This window comes from Heteronotia binoei, chromosome 5 (genome assembly GCF_032191835.1).
Source record: "Heteronotia binoei isolate CCM8104 ecotype False Entrance Well chromosome 5, APGP_CSIRO_Hbin_v1, whole genome shotgun sequence".
In the NCBI taxonomy this organism is placed as follows: domain Eukaryota; kingdom Metazoa; phylum Chordata; class Lepidosauria; order Squamata; family Gekkonidae; genus Heteronotia; species Heteronotia binoei.
The window spans coordinates 129,470,105-129,496,980 of NC_083227.1; the positions used below are offsets into that span (position 1 = coordinate 129,470,105).

The 26,876-nt window shown below is 39.6% G+C and overlaps 1 protein-coding gene across 2 annotated transcripts in view; it reads left to right on the forward strand.

Moving 5' to 3' along the window:
- The window catches only part of LOC132572871 (collagen alpha-1(XXIII) chain-like), a 539,646-nt gene that overhangs the window by 437,952 nt on the left and 74,818 nt on the right, over positions 1 to 26,876 (forward strand). Inside the window, exon 4 of one of the 2 annotated variants that reach the window (XM_060240397.1) lies at positions 20,597 to 20,613. In XM_060240397.1, coding sequence (XP_060096380.1) covers positions 20,603 to 20,613 — 11 coding nt within the window. In that variant the 5' untranslated portion in view covers positions 20,597 to 20,602. Of the gene's footprint in view, positions 1 to 15,413; positions 15,660 to 20,596; positions 20,614 to 26,876 lie in introns of those variants that run through there. The other variant, XM_060240396.1, reaches the window with a different exon arrangement.

The following is a 26,876-nucleotide window of genomic DNA, read 5'->3' on the forward strand; positions in this document are numbered from 1 at the left end:
TTTTTTTTAAAGCTAACAGCAGCCCTGGAAGAAGGCACTGATTTAGACTCATACTGGGGTACAGAGGAAGTATTGCGTGCACATGAAAGCTAACATCCTAAATAAAACATTGTTGGCATAAGGGTGCCATTGGACTTTGTTCTGTTGCTTCAGGCTGACATAGCTACCCACCTGGATCTACCTTCCCTTCTGGATTATTTTTCAGAACTCCTGTACTGAGCTACTGTTTTAACCACACAGGAAAATGTACTAAATGACTCAGTAGTTTAGTTCCTTTTGCCTACCAGCTTGCTGTCATCCAGAGTCTTAAAGAGGAAGGCAGGATGCTAAATGATAGAAAACAAAACTGGGGTGTGTGTGTGGAAATACTAGACAGTGAGTAAATACAATTCTTCCTTCACCATCATAGAGACAACATGAAATGTGTGTTAGTTTGTATTCCCATGGATAATTTACCAGAACATTAGAACTGATTCAATTTGGGAAGCATTTGTAGCAATAAAACACAACCATCTGTGTGGGATCATATTTTTGGCCCATAAAATAATTACGTAGAAGAAACAAAGGTATAAAAAATGAAATTAATAATTCTTTTTCCCCTAAAGCAATTAAAACTTATGTTTTGGAGCAAAATATATTTGCAGTGATAGATATTTAGTAATATGTTATGCAATCCTAATACTTCTGTATGAGAAGTAAGCCTAACTTAAGTGAATGGAGCCAGCCCACTTCCTGAGGTGAGAAGGTCCAGTGTTGCCATGTAGAATGATCCTATCATTTGGCCCAGGGCACCTGAGAAAGAAATAAGCTGTTTTGTTTGCTCCCTTCCAAGGAATCCTCCATAAAGTGAAAGAACTGGGATTGCTCCCCTCATATCATCTCACAGAGGAGGAAGGTGAAGAAAATAAGCTATTTTTCCAAATTGGTGCAAGGCTTTCAGAAAGAGAGGGGGACACAAATCTTCTTCTCCTGCTGGAGTTCTGAAGATAGTGAGTTATCATATTCTATAGGTTCCCCTGGAATATTCCTTCAGCCTGCTGCCAGAAGAAAGGAAGCAACTGGTGCAGCTTCTCTCAACAGATGATATCATCAGGCTTCACCGCCTTTCATCAGAAGGGAAGCAAGGCCTTATTTTACCACTGAGGGAATAGAAGTGAAGTTCCCAGGTGGCAGGGTGTGTTAGTTGATACAAGTTTCTTCTCAAGTGATAGTTTTTCCCAATCTGGTGCTTGATGCGGGGATGAAACGTAACTCATGGTTGATTAGGACCTGAAACTTTTTGGTCAAATAGCCTGTCTTATAAAATCTACATTTAGCTGTCATTTTGTGTCCTGGTGTCCCCAGAGGACAAAAGAGGCAAAGTAACAATATTAGGGAGCTGTCCAGCGAACAAATAAAACCTAAGGTTGATCTCGGTTCAAGAATTCAGCAGGGGAGCTGTCCACAAAATTTTGGGGACTAGAGAGCAGGGCAATTTTTACGTTGCACCAGTGGCTTTCAGGAATCATATGAGCAGTTTATAGTAGTCCTGGCTGCTCCACCTTCCTGTTGCATCAGTGAAGATCTACTCCTAAATCATATATGTCAGCATCTTTTCTTCTGAAGCCAAGCAGGAAGCAATAGCAAGCTGCCAAGGAGGTTCTGGTCTATGTACAGATGATATTCATCCATGTTCAATGTGACTGAAGTGCCTAGGATTCACAAGGCGATTGATTGTGTGAAGGTCTGGTAGCAAAAACAGAGTCAAGAATGGATGCATTCCAGATCAGTGTCCATGGATACTTTCCAGAGTCCTGGGTTTCAAGAGGGTCTGACTGTACTCCATAGCCAAGGGAGGACTTGCCATGACTACCCAGGCTCAGGATGCATCTGGGTCATCAGTGTGTTCTGCCTCCTTTTATGAGGAAGTGCCCTTGGGTTCACTGGCAGGTGTCAGAAACCAGACATAATAATGACATGCCATTTCCTTCCTCCATTGTCTTCCATATTTTATTAATTTATATTCTTCCATTCCACATTTCAATGACAAAAAGAGCTAAAGCACCAGGTATAAATGCATTCAGTGCTAATACACTGTGTTTATAAAATTGCTAACAATAAATAATACTTAAACTTCCAAGAAATTGAGTGGTGTATTTCTCAATGCTGTAACATAAATGCTACTTATAAGAAATCATAGTGAATTCAGTCTTGAGAGCCACCTCTCACAGTTCTCTTGGGAGGTGATATTTTTAAAATAAATGCTAGCTGTTTAGTTATAGAAATATAGAACTGGGTGCCATCAGCAATCCTCTGGATGATCTCATTCAGTAGCCTGTGTTATCCAAAGGACATGTTTATCCTTCCATAATAGATCCCCCCTTATCAAACCAACAACTTCCTTCAGACTTTCTATTACATCCCAGTTCCCTTTATGAAAATGCCATCCTGAATAATTTACACATTCTTCAAAATAATAGAAGTGTGAAAGCCTTTCTTACTTTAGGCCATTCCACCACATTTGAGCCACTACAGGGAAAGCTTGGCTATAGGCCACTGTTGTTCTTATCCTTTGGAAGGGGGCACCTTCAGGACACTTTGCTCAGATGAGTGTATCAAGAGATGTGGTCCTGTAGATACATGGGTCCTTGACAAAGTATAGCACTGTAACAGTAGGGTACTTAATCTATTCTGGAACAAGTTGCACACTTTTAACACCAGATACTGGGTGCAAGCAGACAGCCAAGTTGCTGCAGCAGTTAAAGATGTGCCATGGCAATCAGAGAGCATCTGCTCAGCTGTCGTGGTCCCATGACATCAGCAACAGGCCACAACCACCAACTGTGACTTTGAAAACATGCAGAGGGAAGCAATCACACCACTCCTGCTCATCCATGGTGTGCCTGGGCCAATCAGACAGGCAGAAACCCGCCATGGACATGCTTTGGCAGGAAGCCACTGTGAATTTCCCATGGCTATTTATTCCATTCATGAGCTGTTGTACCATGAGGTAAGGATGAGTGGGGCAAGGGGGCCAGATGCGTGCATGTGATTGTGCCTGTTTAATCCTGAGGGGAGGGTGACTGTGTCTCAGCAAAAAGAAAATATTTCAAAAAGGATTATCAGAATACCCTGTCTTCAGGTCAGGGATGATGAAAGGATCAAATATTCATGTGGAACAAGGTGCAACACTTGCATCGGCCAACCAGGTTCGGGTTCAATTAATCAGGACAATACCCTCAACTATAAGCATCATGAAAGAAAGAGATTATATTCTTTACAGATCCAGCATAAGGATGATTGTAGGTAAATAGGGAGGACCTTGCCTACAATTCTTGCACCTGGATGGAGAGTCTTCTGTCTCTTAATACAAGCACTTTTCTTACTGTCATTTGTTCCATGCTTGGATGTTACAGCTGTATATCCCAAATAAGGAATCTAGTCACATAGTGCATTAAATATTAAGAAATACATATTATGTTAGCAAAACATATTTTATTTTATATGTAATCCCCTGAAAACACAGTGAATTAAATAACTATAAGGTAATATTGGTTCTAAATGACTCACTGATATTCTTTTCAGAATTTCTATATTGCACACATAAGCCAAGGATTTCCTTAGGAGTGAAATATTTCTTGATCTCTCTATGTTTGTCATGGTTTTGACCTTCATTTTTTGTGCACTGCTTTTGAAGACATTTTTTTCCACAGTGAGTAGAGAGAAACTGCAAATATATTGAGTCACTTGATTCTACATGATCCATTTTATGTATTTCTGGTAGTAATTTGGTTGCTTCATTTAATTGATTGCACATGTCTTACAAAAGCAGACAGTGTAATGTGTGCCTCATGATATTGGCTGATAAATTGCAGAGTTCTCTTTGTAGATGGTCTTTATGGGATAGCTTCTTTTGAAAGAGTTTGCTCTTTAAAATCAGTTAGTTTACAATGAAACTAAAAGAAGCTTGAAATGGCTATTTGGATGCTTGTCCTTAAAACTTTGCAGTGTGTATACATGAAGCTGACATACTGTGCTTGATTTTGCTAGCAACCATTTAATATTATCCTCAAAATGGCTTGCTGTGGAATTTTTTTTTGAAAGTGTATCAAAGGTTCTTCAGTTAGCTCAGTAACACAGAATTTCTCTGAAAAACCATTTGGACACCGTAGACAATCTTTCCTTACAATGTACAGCTGCAGAGGAATGTTGTATGTTTTTAGGGCTTATTCTCTCTTCAGTCAACAGCTGTGAAGCCCAACAAGCTCCATGTAAAGTGAACATGCCCCTAAAGATTGAAGGGATTCCTGTGCTTCAAACAGGAAATCCATAGCAACCAGGGTCTCAGATCCAAGCCACTGTAGAAGATGGTTGGGTTTTTTTTAAAGGAACTACTGAAGTAGAGGAGACGAGTAACATAGAGAAATCTGGTTATAATTGATGAAGAGTAGAACTGAATGGAAACAAAAGACTATGAATTAGGAAGACTAATTGAAAATTAAAGGGGCAGGGGGGAAGGGGACAATATCAACAGGATGATCCAGAGGATAGATTTGGAGTGTATTGGTGAATATAGAGATGGAGTGTCTTCAAGAAAGAGGTAGAAAGAACAGAGAGTGGGATTTAGGGGTAAGGACCAGGGTGGAGAAGATGTCTGGGTAAGAAACCACAGACATGACGCTGGAGGATGAGAGATGGATAGCCTGATCTTCACTCAGAAGTAAACATCCTTAGGATTGTAGTCTGGTTGGCAACTGCCAGCTCTTCAACATGTGGTTTCTGTTTAATAAGTTTACTAGGAAGTTTGGTGACCACATGGGAAGATATCTCCAGCATCCACACCATGGTAAGACAATTTTTACCACATCTCAGCTTCCCTGCAAGAATTTAAGATCAGTTGCAGTTTTGTCCTGTATTCTGCAAGCAGGGCCAATCAGGTCTCCCAAGTGGTAGCACCCTCAGACTTGGATAGCAAGGACTGTGCAGCAACAGAAGCTGGAAGCAAGGAGTTGGACCAGGAACACAGGCTTACGCCTAGTGAACCGATTAATCCAGCAAGCTTCCCTTCCCAGCCCAAGGCTGATAGGCTGAGAGCAGCATGTTGGATTCATCTGTCCAGGATTAACTGGGACCAGAATCCTGTCAAGAATTAAATCCACCAGGATCTGGCCTAGGAGGTGGAGCATGAGCTGCCAACATGGCACTGCATCTTCATTGAAGAAGAATCTCATTATGAACCCTCTGCTTCCTCCAATTCATTGTATTTGCTCACTGTCTTCTTGAGGGAGGCAGATTCTGGAGGGCTTGTGGACCAAATCTTGAACTGGTGCTTAGTTGCATCAAAACCTGGAGGAACAGAGAGAAGTTCTGATGGAGGAGCTCCTTTTGCAAGCTGTTCAGGTGCAAGCTCTTGAACAGATGAACCAGGGGCATCTGCCATGAAGGGGTCTTTCTGATCTTGGTGGAGATCAGATTTCCTGATCTCCACCAAGCCATGTCTCAGGCTCCTAGGAAACTTATGTGACAAGAGTCCAGAGCCAGCTCAGCGGAGGTCATGACATGATTATATGGCACAATAGTACCCGATCTCCCCTATGGATACATATGCCCTGTAGTATGTTGACTAGAAGAAACTGCATAATAAATGCCATGTTAATTCTACTTAATATACCTAGGACCCCAAAACTCAAGAAGATTAACAGTATTTATTCAGAAACCTTAATTGTTTCCAGTAGTGTTGTTATTTTTAATAGGTTTTTACAAAATTTTCCCAGTACACAATGATCTAACAAGTTTCAGAAGATGAGTGCTGTGTCCTTTGTACATTTATGATATGGAAGGATGCAAGCAAGTGAGAAGCATAATGTAATGGGTTTGGGGGTTGTTGTTTTAGTTGAGTATGTGGTGGCCATAAATTTTATATAGCCCTAAAAATGGCATATCCTGGTGGTAACGTCAAAGGGGAGAAAATAACTGAAGTCAAATATTGAGCATTTTCATTACTTGATCTTTTTCTGGGATTCTAGCTTTTAAAGATAAACACACACAGTGAAGACTGGTATCACTTGAATTAATCTGGTTTACTAATTCCTGTTTATAGCCTTTATCTGACTGTGCACTTCTGGTATTGCAAGGTCAGAAAATAAACACATCTCATCTCTGCAAAAGGAAATGGATAGCATTCTCTTAGCTAATTGCCTCAGATTTCAGCATTTACAGCACAGTGGGCAGGTGGGAAATAATTGACCTTTCTTCCCCACTGGTCTAAAGCACCATCCTATAAATTGAATACTTCACACATTGGCTTCATTTCTATTTTCAATACAGATGTACTTTGGTTACTTGAAGTGAGCTACAGCCAATATACCTTTCATAAACACATCATTTTAAAACAAAGAAACATGTAGCCTCTTCAGATTCTATTACTTTAGTGGGTTCACACCGTGGGAATGTCACTGTGTGAAGTAATCATAGATGAGGACGCTTAAGGGATAGCAGGGAACCCACTGGGACAAAAGCCAGTTCTGCTTATCAGAGCAGAGTCCATTATTTTCCCCAGTGTGGTATTTCACATCATGCTTACAAGCAGATGCTTTAAAGCACAATTTCCAGTAACATACTTCAACATTCATATATACCTAAAGCTACCTCAGGAAGAACAGGCTGGTTTCCTTTAGTCTTTGTGCCTGAGACAGAGGCCTTGAAATGTTGAATATTTGTTTGTTATGCTAAAGAGATTTTTATTTAAATGGCACTGTGCCAAGTCATAGTGAGCTTTATAGTAAGTCTACATATCCTTCTGTTTTGCTCACTGTAATTCTTTGATCCTTCTCCTTTTTTCTCTTGATTGTTTATCCGAGACCTTCTTTCCTGCGAATGCAAAGTTAAGCCTTTTTAAGTGTTAGCAGATCACAGTTCCAAGGCTATAAACTTTTTGGAAAGAATGCTCTCCTCTCTGACTCCCCTTCTCATTCCTTCCCCTCAATTTGCAGATCACCCAACAGGACAAGGTCCTGTGCAAGTCTGTGGGAACTGGTGCAATAAAAATAACAGGGAAGATGTCAAGTTTTAAACATGTTTCAGATGATTTTACCATAAATATGTTACATGTTTGTTTTAGTCATAATAAAAATAAAGCTCTGAGAATGGAAAAATAATGCTTGATTCTGATTCCAGTCCTGTGTGTTTGCTACTGTCTCAAAAGCAAAGATGGTTCAGTAGAAAGAAGCAAGGAGTCATTGGACTAGTTCGGTGAAGTCCAGTTTGCAAGCCTAAGCAGAGTTATACCCTTCTAAATCCACTGATGGGTGCAACTTTCCTTAGGATTGCACTGTGAATCTTTTTTTCACCGAGAGACGTCTCATAGCTACAGGATGGTCTACATTTGCAGTTAGAGAAATTCCAAATATAGTGTGTGGAATGATCCAGGGCTGGTTCATCTACTCTAAAATCCTCCATAGTGATCCTTCGGACACAGCCATATCGAAGAAATAATACACCAGTTAGTACAACCGTTTATCTATTACTGTGATTAGGATGTAGATTTGAGAAAGTTGAAATATTTCAGCCTTGGCTCGCCATTTATTAAGAAAAAGAATAATAATGACTTGCTAATAAAGAAGATACTTTGCCCTGACCTGGATATCCCAGGCAAATCTGATCTCATCAGATCTCAGAAGCTAAACAGGGTCAACTCTGGCAAGTACTTTGATGGAAGACCTTGGAATACCAGGTGTCAGGAAGACAGGGGCAGGCTTTATTCAGCCATTTCTCTGAATATCCTCCACACCCCCAGTAGGGGTCAATCACTGGAGATGGCCATTACTTCCAGGTGCACGCACACACATGCACATAAAACCCACAAAAATACACACACACACACAAAAGGAGACATGATATTTTTAGGGTAGCAGTGCTGAACTTCAATAGAAGAGCTAGATTTGAGTCCAGTAGCAACTTAGAGACCACCAAGATTTCCAGGGTGTACGTTTTCAAGAGCCAAAGCTCCCTTCATGAGAGATGTGCCTTAGTAATTGATGAAGGGAGCTTTGACTCTCAAAAGCTTATCTTTTGAAAATCTTGGTGGCCTCAAAGGTGCTACTAGATTCTAGCTCTTAGAAAGAAGAAAATATGATAAAAGATTGCTGGAGGTAAAACTACTATATGAATGATAGTTCTTTAGTAGCAGTGCTTCTTAAGCAGTTGCGCCCCTGTCAAATATCTGTTGTCCCTCACTGCTCCTTACAGGAATTCAAGAGGGACATTAAGAAGAAGAAGAATTGCAGATTTATACCCCACCCTTCTCCCTGAATCAGAGACTGAGAGCGGTTTACAATCTCCTATATCTTCTCCCCCACAACAAACACCCTGTGAGGTGGGTGGGGCTGAGAGGGCTCTCACAGCAGCTGCCCTTTCAAGGACAACCTCTGCCAGAGCTATGGCTGACCCAAGGCCATTCCAGCAGATGCAAGTGGAGGAGTGGGGAATCAAACCTGGTTCTCCCAGATAAGAGTCCACGGACTTTTTTTTTTTTTGACATAATAGTTTTTTATTTTCTTTGTATCAATATCGATAATACACCCACTTCCTCAACTTACAGTCACATAATATATACACGTTATTAACATAAGTAAAGTTGATTAAGCTTCCTTGAGGAGGAGGTCAACGGCTTCTATCTTAACAAAAAATATTTAACTTTGAGTCATTACAAAACATTACAAATACATAACTTTTTATCTGCTCTCTAAAATTGAAAACAAATTATAGGTACAACAAATCATTTTTAGATAATTTTTAAATAATCATTATTTTTAAATTTTTTCAGTTTTTTCAGTTTTGCCAGTGATAGAAATACTTTCTTTTTTCTGATACCATTCATAAAACTTGCCCCAGTTTCTGACAGCGTCATCTTTAGACTCTCCTTTTAGCATATTTGAAAGTACATCCATCTCGGCGGCATCCAAGACTTTTTCGATAACTTCACTCAGGTTCGGACCCCTCTCCTGACGCCAATATTTAGCATACACTATCCTTGCCGCAGTTATAATATAAATCACCATATGTTCATCTTCTTGTGGAACTGTATTCTTAATAAATGATAATAACATCACTTCTGGTTCAAAAACAAAATCTCTAGTTAAAATTTCCTTTATCATACAGTGTATCTTTTTCCAGAAAGTTTTAGCCACTTTGCAGTTCCACCACATATGATAAAATGAACCAATATCTACTTTGCACTTCCAACATACAGGTGACATTGCATTATTAAATTTAGCTATCTGTACCGGGGTGAGGTACCATCTGTGAAATAGTTTAAAAAAATTTTCCCTATAATTAATTGGCTTTATCACTTTATAGTTCTTTTTCCAAAAATTGGACCATTGTTCTAGACTAATATTACGTTGTAAATTTTGCGCCCATTTCACCATAGAGTTTTTAACCACTTCGTCTTCTAATTTGATTTGCAGAATATAATTATAAACTTTCTTAATTATTTTCTCCTCTTCTCTTAATAACAGTTTGTCAAAATCAAAATTTGCTTTTGTAAATCCTTTCGCCTTGTCTGAATTATATTTAGTTATTACGGACTTAACCACTACACCAAACTGGATTTTAGAGTAGATTACAAAGAATTCCAAAAGTCAAACAGTTTAAAAACATTGCTCCCAGACAAGATAGCAGTGGGTTTCAACCAGCAGAGAAGCTTGTGGGATGAGTGGGCAGAGCAAATCTTTTAATTTCTCTCCTCTTTCTGCCCCAGCAGCTTGTCTGTCATGAAAATAGGATGAAATCTCTGTTCTTCCTTTTACTGGCATCTCCACCAACTCCTTCTGCAAGCTTTTCTGCAGGATCCAGTCCTGTTAGCAGTGATCATGAGCTATGTCGGTGCTCACATCAGAGAGCATGCATTTCCTAGGGGCACATTGCCAGGAAACAGGCTAATGATCTCAAAGTGCTGGCATTCTCCTTTCAAACAGAGGCAGTACATGAGAATTAATATGTGTACTTTCTCCTTTCCAAAGCCCAATGATGATACTTTTGCCAAAGGTTTCCAAAAATCCTGGGATCATTGTTTTCTTTACTTGATCACAGCAGCAAGTATTTTATTCCAATATCTACAGGGGTGGGGGAGTTCAGGAACTCAGAAATGAAACAGTCTTTTCCTTAAGGAACACAATTTATGCATGTGAATGAACTGAGATAACTAGCTAGTGATCATTTGCAAAATACTGTTTGGAAATACAGGACTTGGCTAGGAATTAATTAGTCCTTGGGGCTATATTTTGTTCCCTGTAAAGGATGTTTTCATCAGGGAACGGAAACTTAATGTGTGATGCAACACATCTCAACTAATTATGCTGGCCAGCAGCCTAGTAAAAACCAGTACAAATGTAGCACGCTTATAGAAGTCATGAGGTTTTAAAGCTGGATGCTTTATTCACCTTGTTGGTAACAAACTTCTAAAATATTGTATTTATTTGCTGAATTTTTTATCCTGCATTGCAGTATATACAATAAATTTAGACATTTAACCAATTCTGGCCAATCACGAGAGATCTTAAAAATCCCACTTGTAAGAAATGAAAGCTCTTATTGAGCTAGTTATGCCAAGGATTATTGAGCTAGTTATGCAGTGTGCTTTATTGTCCTCTTCGACTAGAATCTTTTTGTATTTTCTTGCTGGAGCTCTAATATGCCTGTTGAATTAAGAAACAAACAGCATCTTCATCTTGTAGTTCATTAACCACAGCATTTTTGTGTCACATAGATGTGCTCCATCAGACAGCTTGGTTATATTAATGAACTGCTTACATCCAGTCCTTGGGAAGGAAGGCATTGTTCTGCAGCTCTGTTCCCTGCCAGGAAACCTTTCATTCCAACATTCAGTCTTCAGTTTAGGCTGGCATTATTGTAGTGGTGTCTGAGTTCCAGCCTCAATGGGCTTCAGAAGCCATAAAGGAACCATCAGCAGCTCCAGATCCACTTCACCCCCTCTCCAGCTGTGCCACTGCTGCACAGCCTTATGGAACCACTGTGATGTGTCAACACAAATATTTTAATAAAATACTGTATAGTTGGGGTTGGCTTCTGGCACGATCACACTGCCTTGAGTTGTGGTCTTGTGTCCATGTTGAACTTTTTCATAATGAGACCTACAAACCCAGCAGGAATACAGTGGATTCCTTGATCTGTCTATAATTGTTATTCCAGTACTTTACGTTGATACCTTGTCTCTGTTGACATTAAAATAGGATTTAAAGTAGGTTTAGTGCTTGAAGATGCTTGCATGAACAAACAAAAGTATGTTTCTAATTTTAAATTGTTTTTCAAGGCGTTCAGCTTTTCTTTAATTTTTTCCACATTTCCCCCTATTTAATCCTTCTGGTTTTGATCACATAGGAAATGGAGCATGAAGACACTAAAAAGAAAAGAGTGTAAAAATGTCTCTTGTAAATGGGAGTGAAACATGGATTCCATTAGACTATTCAGACCAAATGCTCACCTCTGTTACAGGGGTCTTTGTGAGGATACACTAAGACTGGGACCAGAGTATGAAGCACCTAAGTAGAGAAGCAAACAATGTGCATGTGTGTGAAGTGCCATCAACTCACAGCCAACTTATGTCAATCCTAGCAAGTGGCTTTCAAAACAAGTGAGAAGCAGAGGTGGTTTGCCATTGCCTTCCTCTGTAGTCTCCCATCCAAGTACTAACCAGGGCTGACCCTGCTTAGCTTCCAAGATTTGATAAGATTGAGCTATATCATACCACCTTCCCTCCCAAACAAACAGTACAGCAATGATAATTTCCTTGAACTATCTTTGACTTATGGCCAGTTTAAGTATAGAAAAGAGGAGGGCTATAGGGTAACTACTTTCCTGGCTTGTTCCACTTCAGATTGCGAATGAAGGTTCATAAGTTTGAATGAATTCTCCATGCTGAAAACCACTCTGAATATGAAAAGACGGCATACTAGGGAGAGGGCTGTGCTGAAATCTTTCTTTATGACATACTAACTTCAGTGTAATTCAAACATTTGTTCCTCCACCTGCATTCTGATATACAGGCCAGGAAACACTATTGATGTTTGTCAAACTTCAATGAGAATAGCCCAGGAGCATCCAGTACTGCAGTATTACTGAAGCTAAACAGGAATGGATTTGATTGGCCTCTATGATAAAGTGATTACTGGGAAATCCATGTAAACCATTCTGAGTTTTCTAGAGGAAGAACAGGCTCAAGACTAATAAAAAAATAAAACAGAAGCTCAAAGATTTGCCTTCTGTCAGTTCTGTGTGAATTTTACAGACAAGACTGAGTAGACATTAAGAGAATTAATTTGGGATACAGGGATATGCTTGTTTTAGTATCCAGACCATCATCTTGAATCTATTAGCCATGTTCAGACATGTATTATCAGAAGTAACCCTGTTAACTGCCAAATCTAATATGAAAGTAAGAGGTAGAGTTTAGCAGGCAATCATTTGTCTGAATAGAAAATGAAAACATGGTTGATGCTGACCCCTGACCAGAAGATTTATTTATTTATTTATTTTTCGTATTTATATCCCGCCCTCCCCACCGAAGCAGGCTCAGGGCGGCTAACAACATTAAATATCCACAATAAAACAATAAAACACTAAAAACAATTACAGTAAGATCAATTAAAATTAACCTGATGTATGGCATAACTGGGCTGGAAGGAGTGTAAAATGTGAAGGTAGATGATAAATATTTATTTTATTATATGTTAAAACTATGCATGAGACCATTTGTAGAGAATTCATTGCCATCGACAGCTTTTGAACACAGGGACTTGGAAAAATACACATATGCAGAATAACTTCTGAGAGTATACAAGATTGTAAAGTTTGTTTTCATATGACAGGCCCTGGTCACTTCCCACCTCCAGACAGATTTTCCCATCAAAACCTTTTCCTTCGTCTCAGTGACAATTACCCCCAAGTAGCATGTATTCTTTTGCTTTAAATAACCCAACTGTCCCACCCTGATACAAATATTTCTTCAGGCTTATGATTCAGCAGAGGAACCTGAGGGAAATGCAGGAGCTATCTTGTTTTTAAACCCTTTTTAAATGGCACTTGGGGCATCACCAATTCTTTCCGAACAATAAATATTTTATTTAACCAACAGGGAAATATATATACATTTATATCAGAGAAGTCAAGAATTAGAAACTCTGAGGTAAAACTTTCTCCTATATACAGAACTTAAATCTTAAAACATACAAGAGAGTGTTGTTGTAGCTTCTTTTCAAAGATTTCTATCTTTTTTCAGTGAGATGTACTTTTCTTAGTATACTTCAGCAATAACACAAGATCTTAATAGTGTTCTGTGAAGAACAGCTCTTTCTTAGGGTTTCTAGATTTCGCCGATTAGAACATTACAGCTTTCCACTAACTCTTGAGGTATCTAAAACTTATCCCCTTTACCACACACCCAGAATCTCCTCATAGCACAACTCCTTTCTTACTGGTAGGGATTGTTCTTCCTTTTTAAAGAAGCAATAGCACTTTACTATTTGGCTTGACAGGGAGTTGCTGCTTAACAACCCATTCACTCTAGCCAAATCTCTCTTCCAGTAACTGTTGTCTGTTTAAAGCAGCATTTAAAAAAAAAGCTTTCTGCTCTCAGAATCATAATTTTCCCTCATAGTTCTAAGACTGTGAGAACGAAAGAGTCTCTTTTCATGTATCTGTAGAAGAACTCTTCTGACTAACCCTGTCAGAACACTTACTCCAGTTATCTCCTTCTTTGTCAGAAGCTGTCTTTTTGGTTTGTTCACTTCAGACCCAAAGCCCAAAGATGAAAGATCCTTTTCCCTCCAGCTGGTGTTAAACTTGCTCTCAGTTGATGCTGGGCAATCAGAGATTGTGAAGAGACCTTGCAAGAATAAGTAATACAAATAATAAAAAATGTTGGCGAAACTAATCAGCAAGGCGATTATATTCACATGTGGTGGTCATGCCCTATAGTGTTATAGTTTTGGGAGAAAATATTTTCAGAAGTAAGAAACATCACTCATCAAATTATTTATGCCACACCACAATTGGCTCTGTTAACAATCTAGAGAGAACAAAATGAAAAAGTGGCATCTAAAGGATTAATAGTGTTTACAGTGATGGCAGCCCATAGGATAATAGCAAAAAGTTAGAAATCTGCAGAATTTTTAACATTACATTTGTATCTTGAGCTGTGGCAAATAGCCATGGCAAAAAAATTGACAGATCAACTTAGATTAATCAACGGTAAAGCTAAAAGTCAGACTTTATTGAAATGTGGCATGATTTTATCTTATATACAAACTAAAGAGGCACTCAACACTTATCCAAGCCCCTCCTCAAATTATGGGGAAAAGTTAAGTATGAAGTAAATAAAAAATAATTCATAGGAAAATAGCAATCCTTAAAGCCATCAATATTGTCTTGCTCTCTTTTAGCTAAATCTGTAAGATACATTTCTGAAACATGCTGAATATTAAGCCACTTTGATTCAACAATATTTCTTTGTGTTCTATGTATTTTTCTTATCATCTTGTTCTTTATGTTGGTAGTTTAGAAGACTCATTTCTGTTTGCTTTTGTCTCATTTGTAGAGTGGTGGTTATTCCGTTTCTTTCTTTCTTTTTTCTTTTGTTTAAAACTAATTTTAACCAAAAAAAATTAAAGAGAGGGTGTGAAGAGCAGTCAATCATGTAAGGTCTCCACTCCAGGGCAGATTAGCTCCTGATCTCCCAGACTCTCTGAAATAGCAGCATTTTAAAACCTGCTTTTCTGTGCAATCCATCACACACACCTATGTAGGAAGAGTCAAGTGGCCCTTAAGAATACTGTACTTAGTGATCTATTTTGTTTCTTTTTGGTCACTGGCGACTTTGTACTCAGCTTTTGCTTGCATGTGGTGTAGTAAGTAACCTTGAGAGCATCCCAGTACACCATGTATAGAAAGTTCCAGTGGAACGCAAGTTGGGTGAAAAATTAACTGGGAGGGATTGACACTGGCCAGCTTTAAAGTGCCTTATAGTATAGTCTTACACACTTCATATAAATCTTTAGACTTCAGATTCACTTTTTGGGAATGGCTATATGTTCATCTTTACCTCCATTTTTGTATTGATCCAGCTCTGTGTTGCAGTAATGTCATCTTAACTGTTTTATTTCCTTTAGGTGAGTGTTTTCAGGAGCATGGATTTGTAAACTCAGCCTCCCAGATTTTATGAAGTCACATGAAACACTACAGTGTGCCTTAAATAATCCCTCAATTTCTGAAACACCTGTATGCCATACAGTTCATCGTTTGGAGGTGGACAGGGCTTTTACTTGTCACTTCAGAAGTCTTGTTTGTTATATAGAAATATACTTTGAGTTTATAGCCCTCTTTTACTAATGCTAAAAATGTTGCATTTTGTTTTTCAGGTCCTCCAGTAAGTACCATGGACATTGCTCTTGGTCTTGAGTCAACAAAGTTAAGGCATTTATTTCCTTTTCTGTATAATTTCATCAGAACAGCACTTTTGGTAGAGGTGTGCCTAGAACACAGATTGGTCCCAGATGCTGCTTTTCCCTCTGATTGTAGACAAACAGTTAAAGAGAATAATGCTTATTTTTCTGCCTAAAGGGTTTTGTGGTCATCTTAAACCTAGTAAAAATATTTTTTCTCTTTTTCTTACAATAATAAGTTTTTTGTAAGTCTCAACTTTTTTTAAAAAATGCATGTTATGCTGGTGTTTTTGCAAATTTTAATTTCTCACATGCTTCCGGCAACTAATGTTCTGGAGGTATAATTAAATGTGGGAGGGGCCCTCAGTGGTGATATAATGATGTTGTCAGACATCACTGCTCATGCACCCAGAAATAATAGCAACATGTCACCAGAAGATGCCATTTGCTCTGACATTTGGGCAAAACTCTATGGTTTGATCCATAGAGTTTGACCATAGAGTTTTGCCAAAGTGCCATGATGTCCTCCAATGATGTGCTGACATCACTTCTGGGCACAAGGGCAGTGGCATCAGTGCTTCAGGACTCTGCTGGTATTCCCCCACCATTGGTCTCCCCCCCCTTGCCAACTGAGCAATGGCAGACAACGTACAGCTGGGGTCAGGGATCCCCCATCCCTAGCAGAGGACTGGCAAGCCTGGAAACAAGGGCCATGAGCCCTTTGGCTTGTGCCAAAGGGTCTCTCCTTGGGAACACCTAAGTTGTATGAACCTTCAATAAAGAAAGGGAGCAGCAGCTCAGTTCAGATCTTACTCAGCTGGCAGAAATGTTCCCAAAGTTCCTCCCCTGCAAGTGGGAAAGGAGAGAAAGTGAGAGTGTTCCTTGCCTTGTTGCCTCAGGCAACATCTAAATTGCACAACTTGTTTAAACCTCTTTCTATCCTACCCACACCCAATCCACAGTGCCTTCTCTGTCTCCTGTTAACTTACTCTTCTTGAAGGGATATTCAAAAGGGCCAACAGAAATTAGGAGCTAGACTACCAGAGACCCTTAGAGAAGCATGCAGGAGTTATATAGCAGCAGCTACCTGAATAGCAGAGCCCCACGGTGCAGAGTGGTAAAGCTGCAGTACTGCAGTCCAAGCTCTGCTCACGACCTTAGTTCAATCCTGACAGAAGCTGGGTTCAGGTAGCCATCTCATGATTGACTCAGCTTTCCATCCTTCCAAGGTCAGTAAAATGAGTACCCAGCTTGCTGGGGCGAAAGTGTAGATGACTGGGGAAGGCAATGGCAAACCACCCTATAAAAAAAGTCTGTCATGAAAATGTGAAAGCAATGTCACCCCAGAGTCGGAAACGACTGGTGCTTGCACAGGGGATTACCTTTACCTTTTTACCTGAATAGCAAGTTCACCCTTTTCATCTGTAATGATACATACATTTTCCTTCAAATTAAGACTCTTCCTCTGATACTTACATTTTCCTTCAAGTTAAGACTCTTCCACACCTGAGCTGATTCAAACACAAATAAAAAAGATTAGACTTATTTGAGGTATTTCATTACCCGATAATGAAATAAAAATTTGTCACACATACAGGAAACTTGTTTTCGATGAATCCTTTCACTTCCTTCCTACCATTTGTGTGCACTTATGAATGATCAAAATGTAGTTTAGCATCCTCAAAGTTTATCAGAGGAAAATGCTGCAATACAAATATGAAAAATGCAGAGAAGAGTGACATAAAAATAAATTATTACATTGTCATCTGCAAAAACATCCTTAAGCATCAAATAATAAACATTTTACTCTGATTGAGGTTCTGTTTGGGGTTTCATCTATTCAAAAGACACTATTCTGAAAACAACTTCGCTATTTTATCATGAAGATTAGTTTTATCTGAATATACATGCAGAAGCTGCTGTGTTAACACTTTAAAAGAACAATCTGCCAAGATTCTAAAGCTGATAGATGAGATAAAAAATGGAAACAGTACAAACCTTTACCTATATAATCTCTGTTTACAAAAGCAATGTCAGTGATAGAGGTTACAAAAATAATGTTAATAGGGAGTATTAAATGGTGGTAGATATAGCTGCTGTCAGCCTCAGAGCTCAGAGCCTTTGCACTTGGAATTTACCTCATTTTACAGGGTAGCATATGGGCTTGATATCATATCATTTCCATTCTACACTTATGTTCTAGTTTTGTTGGAATTTCTGTGATTGAAAATATGCAACATGTGTTTCTAGCATTCATGAGATAAAAAAAATGGCTTGCAGCTTGATTAACTTATGTATGGTAATTTTTTTTTAATCACAGAGATAATCGCTGCTGTCGTTCGCCATATTTCACCTGATTGTATCTAAAAATATTGCTTTATTGGTTGTCGTTTTGCAATTGCTAACATATGTAAATCGACATGTTCTCTTTCCACCTGGAGCTACAAACAAGTTTAAAAGGACTCTGCTTGGTTGCATTAGATTACAGGCATGCTATCAGTTTCAGGATCAGGTCCTTACATTTTCTCCACTTCATGCTTTGTTTACTTTAGAGTTTTGAGTTTTCGGTCAAGATTTGTTTTTCCTTTCCTTTCCTTTATTTTTTTTGTTGTCTCCAATCAGTTTCATTGGATATTGTTGTTCTGCTATGGAGTTGCAAAGACGCCTTTTCCACTCAGATAAGGCTTTCATTTCCTTTCATATAGAAAATTTACATATTTTATGCGCAAAGCATGTTTTCCTCATAAGTCTTATAACTATACCCTTTACTGCAACTTTGAGAAAGTTCTTTTAGGCTCTAAATGCTGTCCCCAGACCCACAAAACATGGTATTATTTTATTTGGACAGCACTATGTTTGTGTTTTATTAGTTTCTTCTGGATTGCCACCCCACCCCCACTTCCCCCACCTCCTTAGTCATAAGGAATTGATTACTGCATGTACCTCATAGCATCACATGGTGCTTAAAATTTCTGTGCCCCACCTGGTTGCCTTGTTCTGGTGTTCTACTTTTTGGTTGTCATAAAATGGGTTACATATTAAACATTAGATTTTGTGGCACGGTATTTATGACTGTGGGACGACCAACCATTCTGTCTGCAGAATGTTTGCTGTTCAAATGTGCTTCAAAAGAATTAGTTACAGAGGATATTAAAATCACATGCTGGGTAGGTAATTCCTGCAACCTGAAGGATTCACTTACCATGCATTTATAATTTACCATTAAGCATATCAAATATTATAAAGCCCTCCATATGGTAAGGTAGAAACCGTGGAGGCACACTGACCTAGAATTCTGCATTACACAGTTCATTCTTAGTCTTGTATTCTTTTCTGCATCTGACCCATGGCCAACACAAGTGGGTATGCCTACTGGGCTGTAGACCCACAGTGTCAGACACACAGCCCCAGTGAGAGTAGTGGTGGGATCATAACTCAGTTTACAGGTGGCTTGCACAAGGGGGTTATTTTTACCCTTTTCCAATCTCCCTTTGAGGTGTTCTTGTGATCTGAAGGATACCCACCCCAGTGAGTGCAAAGAACAGGGCATTCATCCATGGCTTCCTGCCTTGGGAGTTAAAAAAAAATTGGGAGCCCAGCCCTGATCTGACCCTTTGATACTGAGCTTTCATTATTTTGAGATTCTGTTTTGAGATGGATGGATGGATGCCTGCATGCATGTTGGGGGAAGAATTTAAAATGAGTCAAAAGGCTCCATTACTAGAAGTCAGCATTATTGTAGAGTACTTCAGGTTTGCAACAGGCAGAACCTGGTAATGGAAAAGCACATTTGAATTTTTGAAGATTAAGAACATAGTCACTCATTCAGTGACCCAAGGAACAATCAAATACATCTCAAAAGAATGTCCATAAAATAAATTACTACTGACATGTTTCCTTTGAGCCCATTTCATTACTTTCTCAACAGCTGTCACAGAAATAAGATGGAGCTTATACCACAAAGTTTACTGAAATAAACATGGGCTGCCTAATATGCTGTACTATATGTAGGGTTGCCAACTTCAGGTTGTAAAACTCATTTAAATATGAGAGTGGAGACTGGGGATGGCAGGGTTTGGGGAGTGGAGGGAGCTCAGCTGAGTATAATGCCATAGAGTCCACCCCCCACAACAGCAATTTTCTCCAGGGGAACTGATCTCTGTCATCTGGAGCTCTGTTTTAATACCAGCAGATCTCTAGTTGTCACCCGGAGGCTGGCAACCCTAACAGTGTGTGAAGTCTGTACTGTTGAATCTGCCGTTTTTGTAGCCTTTCAGTCTTATGTGTGTGCCAAAAAACAATTGAGCAACAACAAACTTGCTTTGTGTGCCAGTCTGTGGCAAAGTATAGGGTCAAAGGACCAAGCCACTTCCCCTGACCTTTGAAAGTACTCTTTTCCTCCATGATTACTCGTTTGCCAGACTACTTGTCAGGCTACTCATAGTACAAGAAGAAGAATGGTAAATCACAGTTATCAGACCAATAAACAGGAGTGAAGAAGGATTAAGTAAAACAAAGGAATACTCCAGTTGTACATACTTTTTAACCTGTAGTGCTGTTTAACTCTGGGATGCAATAATGTATATTCTAAAATAAAAGTTAATCTCATGGGATCAAGGTGACCTAAATATAATGGTAAATGATGGGCCACAAAATCAAATGGGATTATGTTGCAGGGTATGGGAGAGAGAGCAAAACCTTGCAGTAATACAGAATTAAGTCAAGAAATAATATCCCTGAAACAATACTGCTTTCTGGTCTTAAATATGTCAAGCTTCCCTCTTGGTAGGGAAAAAATTCTTTTTAAAAGCTGATGGTAGAAGGCTGATGTGGTTTTGTAGACACCATTACATTTAAGCTTGGGAGAGCTCAATTTAAATCTGTTTATCCATAATGATCATAGGCAGATCTGAACTTCTCAGCCTAACCTATGTCTCTGTGTTGTTTTGATGGTGCAGTGAGATCAGGATTTACAGAACCTTCTATGAACTACTTTTCTTGAGCTCTCCTGCTGCTCAGAGAGGGGGAAGAGCCTGTTGAGTTTTTGCCCTTCTCAGATCAACTCCTACATCTTTATATTGACTGTAATGTCTTGCTGCTGTTAAGTGTAAATGATTGATGTTATTGTTTTCCTTATTTAATATCACAGGGACAGTCAGGACGAGATGGTTACCCGGTAACTTTGCCTTTATTTTGCAATCTTTCTCTAAACTGCAAAATATCTCATCTTTGCCATCTTTTTCACTTTCTCTGTCTCTCATTCATAATAGCGAAAAGGATTTTAATCTTAAAACTTGGAAGAGATGTTGAATATGTATAGGTCTCTTCTATAACAAGTGCATGAGCAATTAACATGCCTGGTTGCAGCCTGAGTTTTTCTCCAAAGTTCCAGGTAAACTTTAATGTGTCTAGGAACATACAAAGGCTTTTCCATTCACTTTAGTTTTAGGGGAATATACCAGGAGTGGAATAAACTATTCATATGACAGTGCCCCTCAGTGGGCAATTCCTTGCTTACACAAGGGCTATGTGTGTTTGTTATAGCTCCAAGACATATTCAAGGCCCCCAGAGGGATTTGTTTTAGGGAAACCTGTGCTGAGCAGGTTCCTGTCAAAAATGTCTCAGTGTTTGCTTGATCATAAACAAAGAGAGAAAGAACTGTCAGCGTACTAACTTGCACTCATAGAAAGGCTTACATTTAGTAGTGACCTGCTGATTGTTAGAATGTAGTAAATAGACCATAACTTATTTGGATGTTAACATTTTTTAGTTGTTCCTTCCTTTAGATAATTTGCGTAAATACTTGCTAGAGTTGGGATCTGCTAAGTAAGTGGCTTCCCAGAAGATCATCTCATGTTACCTGTTTCCTGTGTGCTGTCTGGAAATATTCTCTTGAGACTGTGCAGCAACTCTGGTTTCTCAGAAAGGGATGAGTTTGTGTTCTTTGGAAAGTGTGATTCTCTCTTCTCCCCCCACCCAGCACATCCATTGCTTTTGTGATTTCTGTATGAGAGGTATTGTACAACTGTCATGGGCACCTGCTAGAAAGTGCTGCAATGGAATAGTGAGGAGTGACATGTTCCTCTACCAGTGTGTGTGTCAGTTTTTACTTTTTTATTTACCTTTATTTGATAACTAGGAATAAGGTATGTTGTGAAGAAAAATACAACAGGCTCTAGAAAAGAGACTCTAGGCAAATGCCCCCCTTGCTGTCTTCCCACCCATCCAAATGAGGACATTCACTCTCCTCCCCCCCCAAGGGGAGCTGATCTCTGCCATCTAGATAGCAGTTGTAATTCTGAGTGATCTCCAGTCCTCACCTCAACAATGGTTCCTCAGGAGGAAATGGCTGGTTTGGAGGGTGGAGTGTGTGGCATTGTACCTGTATGAGGTCCCATCCCTCCTCAAACCCTATCTCCTTCCCTTTATCTGCCCCTCTGACTTCAGCTTTCCATCGCCTCCCCACTCCCTGCAACCTCTACATAGGAAAAGGACAGTCTTTCTTCACAGTGGGAGGGACCAAAGCAGCTTACATCATTCTCCCACCCCCACCCCCGTGAGCTGCACAACAACCCTGTGAGGTAGGTTAGGTTGAAAGTCCAAAATCACCCAGTCAGATTCCACAGCAAGAACCTGGGTCTGGCAGATCCTGCTCTGAAGCCCTAGTTCCTATGCCCTCCTCAAACTCCACCACAGAATCTCCAGGAATTTCCCACTGACCTGGAACTGGCAACTCTAATCAGGACTGGGCCCAATGAGTTCTCCCTCAGAGGCCTTTAGTGATACTTTTCAGTCCAACAGTTTCTCTCTGATAATGTTGGTCTTAAGCAAAGGACTTCAGTCTCTCTCACTCTGTCTTGCTTTCCCTCCCTCCCTGTATCTGGTCTGCTGCCAGGGGGCATAATTTTCCTTCAACTTAGGTGGCTCTTCATCCACCACTCTGAATATAATGTTTAAAATTAAAAACAAAAGAATTTTCTTCACTTCATTTCACTGACACATAACTATCTTCATTACTCTTCAAAAGGATGGACAACCGTATGACTGCCCCCCTCCATGTATTTCCCACTTGGGTCTGTAAAACAGGAATCTCATCACAAGTCACTGAAGAATGGCCACTAAGCAAATGATAAACCAAATGAATATCTATATGTGATTTGAAAAGGAAAGGTTCTTCTGGCATAGCTTCTTCCGAATTTCAGTATTACAAATTCTATTGGGTGTAAGGGAGTTGCCATGAAAATAGAAGGGCAACAATAGTAGTGGGAAGTCTTCCAGATGTGCAAACTAGGAGAAGTTAAAGCCATTCCTGTGCAAGTTCTGCCATTGAGAAAAGCAAAAAAAGGCCAACTCACACAAATGCCTAAGTGGCTTTACAAACACTAAGAATTTATTAAAGATTAAGGAAGTAGATGTTGTTCTAAATGGTTGGCCTAAATACAGTCGCCAGAAAGCCGAATCCTTATTTATGAATGAACACTGGGCTTGGAAATATTTCTACTGCCTATTCAACCTTGAAAAATGCTTATTTCTTGCAATCCTTTACTCTATTTTTAGTCACAGGGCCCTGCAAACAGGAAATGCCGGAATGCCCTAAATCCTATAATTACCATTAGTTGATAATACATTTATAATCTGCCCTTAGTAAAGAAAACAATGCAAGACTTCTTGGCAGGACTCAGGTCATCCCTCCCCCAGAATGCAGCCTTAGTACTTCATAAACAGAGTTAAGAGACTCTGTTTTAAAATGTCCTGCTTCTAGCTAGGTCCTTGATATTAATATAAGACCTCACCACCACCACCACCACCACCACCACCATGACCTGTAAAACAATGACAACAACCTTCCTACTTCTGGGCTTTTTAGTAAAATTCTATGGGCATCTAGACTTTGCAGTTTTTCACCAACCCCCAGCCTGGACTGGAGAGTGAAAACACTAACTTGTAATATTATAATTACAGTTTTGTTGTTGCATTAAAAAATGAAGCTCACCTATAATAATAAAAGGATTGCCTGTCCATCTGTTTGTAGCAGATGTAATTCATCAGAAAATAAAGCTAGGAGGCTCAAAAATTGGCAACAAGTTTCAGGATGATTGTGGGAGTTGCAGTGGCAGAAATGAAGGAAATCAGAGCATTCTTGGCCCAGGTTATCTCCAGAACAGCCCCCATGCACGCAGTATTTGCAGTGAAAACTAAGGCTGCCTCTTTGTGGCAGGCATAATTCATCCGAGAAGAAACCTGGGAGCTTTTTTTAAACTGGCCACCACCTTCAGGATGATGATGGGACTTGCAGTGCCAAAAATGAAAGAAATCAGAACATCTTAGCCAAGATCAGCTCCAGGACATACTCATGTTGTTTTCATTGAAAGTAGGGTTGTCAACCTCCAGGTGGGGCCTGGAGATCTCGTACTATACAACTTATCTCCAGACAATAGAGATCATTTCTCTTGGAGAAAATGACTGTTTATCACCAAGAAGGGTGGGGCAGCAGAGCCAGGGACAGTAGAAGACAAGGAAGAGTTAAGCATTTCCCCAAACTATCAGAGCCTATGTGATTAGACTGTTGGACTGTGATGAAGGAGATCCAGGTTTTGAATCTCTCCCTTCCCCGCCCCTCCACCATGGAAGCTTGCTTGATAACCATGGGCCAGTCATGCACTCTCCTCCAGACCTACCTAATGGGTTGTTGAGAGGTTAAAATAGAGGCTAGGAGAACTATATAAGCTACTTTGGGTTCTCATTTGGGAGAAAGGTGAGGTATGACTAGGAATGGGCATAAACAAAACAATTCTGGTTCGGGGTTCAGGGTGCACCCAAACTGAACCCCAAACCGGGCAAAAAATGCTTGAACTGAACTGACCAGTTCAGGCTAGTTTGGGCAACCTTTCTCCCAACCATGGAAAGCTGCAGCCAGGAGAAGTGGGGAGATCACCCAGGAAAGGTTAGGCAAGGGTGAAGGAAATGGATGGGTTTAATGGGTCACAGCCATTTAAATCTAACAGCTGATGGACTGTGACCCATTAAACCCATCCATTTAATTCCCCACTACCACTTGGATGTTGGGGGGGGGGGGGGACGAAAATAATCACTGAAATGGCTTGCATCCATTTCCTCCTAACAGTGGAGCTGGTGCATCCATCAGCTGTTATGCTGAAATAAATGCAATCCCTCTCACTCTCCCCAACCACCCCACTTCCTGCCACAAGCCACATGAACCTCCAAAAACCACATGGAGAGTTGTTGAGGCGAGATCGCATGAGCCTCAATTTGCAAACCATGATTCAGGCAATTTTAGCACCAAACTTAGGGTTGTGGGCAGGTTGATTTCCATCCCTGGACCTGGCTATTATTATAAATCTAATTTTGCCTGCAATTTGCCCAAAAAAGGTTGATCATTGATGCTGGTGCTTCTTCAGCAATTGTTGCAGCTCTCTCAGAAGGAAGCAGAACCATTCATTTGGTATACTACCATTAAATATTATGAGCACTGTGTGCAGTGGGGGTTGGTGAGTGGTGTAAGAAGGAGAGGGCCCCTTGATAACAGTACTGGAGTAATTGAACAAAGAAGGCCCTGGCTCCTAGAAGCTGTCAGGGTAGAGCAAACACTGGAGCATCTTCTTGTCCCATTCCACACTGCCATTTTTGTCCCATTGAAGTCCAGTTAAAACATTCAGTTACTGATATGGTGATCGGATTGTCAACTCCAGGTTGGAGCCCGGATGTGGAGCCCAGAGAATGCAGGATTGGTCAGGGAAGGGGCCTCTGCAAGGCAGAATGCCATAGAGGCCATTCCCCCAAGCAGCCATTTTCTCTGAAGTCTGGAGATCAGTTATAATTCCAAAGGATGTCCAAACCCCCTGGATGCTAGCAACCCTATATAGTATAAATGTTTGTACTTAGTACTATTTGCAGAGACTCAGCTGTGTTGCATTCTTTGAGCTCTAGTTTTTTTTTTTAAACTTTAAATTTTTATTAATTTTCCAACAATAACCAACAACTTTGATACACGCTCAATAGCAAAATAAATATAGTAGTATACATACTTTGTGTTCATGACTTAGTTATCATTTAAACCAAATTAATTAGAGTACCTCTAAGTCCTTCTATCACTTCACTCCATTACAAACATCAATGCACCATCAAACAATGTGTAATTTACTATTTAAAAATAATCATCAATAATAACAGAAATCAATATATTTTTTTGGAATATACTTTTCAGGGTCTTCTTCCGAATTTATATAATTAAAAAAAGGATACCATTTCTCAATAAAATTATTGTTCTTGTGTTGTAAATCCAATACTCTTATTTGTAAAGCTAATTTATCTAGTGCTGCTACCTCCCACACTTTAGTCATCCATTGTTGTATATTAGGGGACACCTCTCTTTTCCAGTGTTGGGCTATCAAAAGCTTTGCTGCCATCAACAGAAGAGTTACTAATTCCTTTCTCAATGGAGAAAGTTTTACATTGGGCCAGTAATTTAGAAGAAGGGATTCTGGAGTAAAGGGAATATCTTCTTCTACAATGGTATCTATTATGGTTTTAATTTCCGTCCAGAATTTGTTAATTTCAGGGCACAGCCACCAACAATGCAAAAATGACCCTTCCTGCTTGCATTTCTTCCAACATTCAGGGGTAGGCTTTATATGTGCTAAAAATAGTTTTTTAGGTGTTAGATACCACCTTGAAAAGAGTTTGTAGTTTTGAAGTTTCAAATTTAATGAATATGTGGTATAGAGTGGAGATTCCCAGATGGTTTGCCATTGTTCTAAAGTAAGTAAAATACCACAATCCTTTTCCCATGCCTTTTGTTGGCTTGTGGTTTCAGTCCAATCTTTAGTGTTGAGTAAATTATAAATAGTTGAAGTTAAGGTTTTAGCTTGTTTTGGATTCTTTTTCAACATATTCTCAAAAGTTGTTAATGGCCTATCAATTATCTCCACAATTCTGGGATTGTGTAATATAAAATGTATTTGTTGGTATTGAAACCATGGGATTGATATTTTATGTTGAGTTTCCAACTGTGTTTTAGTTAGCATTTGTTTATTCTTGATGATATCTTGAAATTGGTATATACCCGCATCTCTCCAGATACCAAAATCCCCAGTTTCACGGCCTGGTTTGAACCATGCTTGCCCCAGGAAACTTGCCATTGGTGAGATGGATGGGATTAGAGTTTTCTTGTGTTTATCCCAGATTTTCAGGGTCAGGGATAGATAAGGGTTATCATCAACAATAAAGCGTCTTTCTTTTGGTGTGTTCCAAATAGCTTCCCATAGGAGGTCCCCTGCTAAATACGACGCCTCAATTTTTACCCAGGCTTTATCACTGTATTTTTCTGCATACCATAATATGTTTTTTATGTTAGCAGCTAGGTAGTAGGCTTCTAGGTTAGGCAAGCTCAGTCCCCCTTGTCTTGTTGGTCTCGTCAT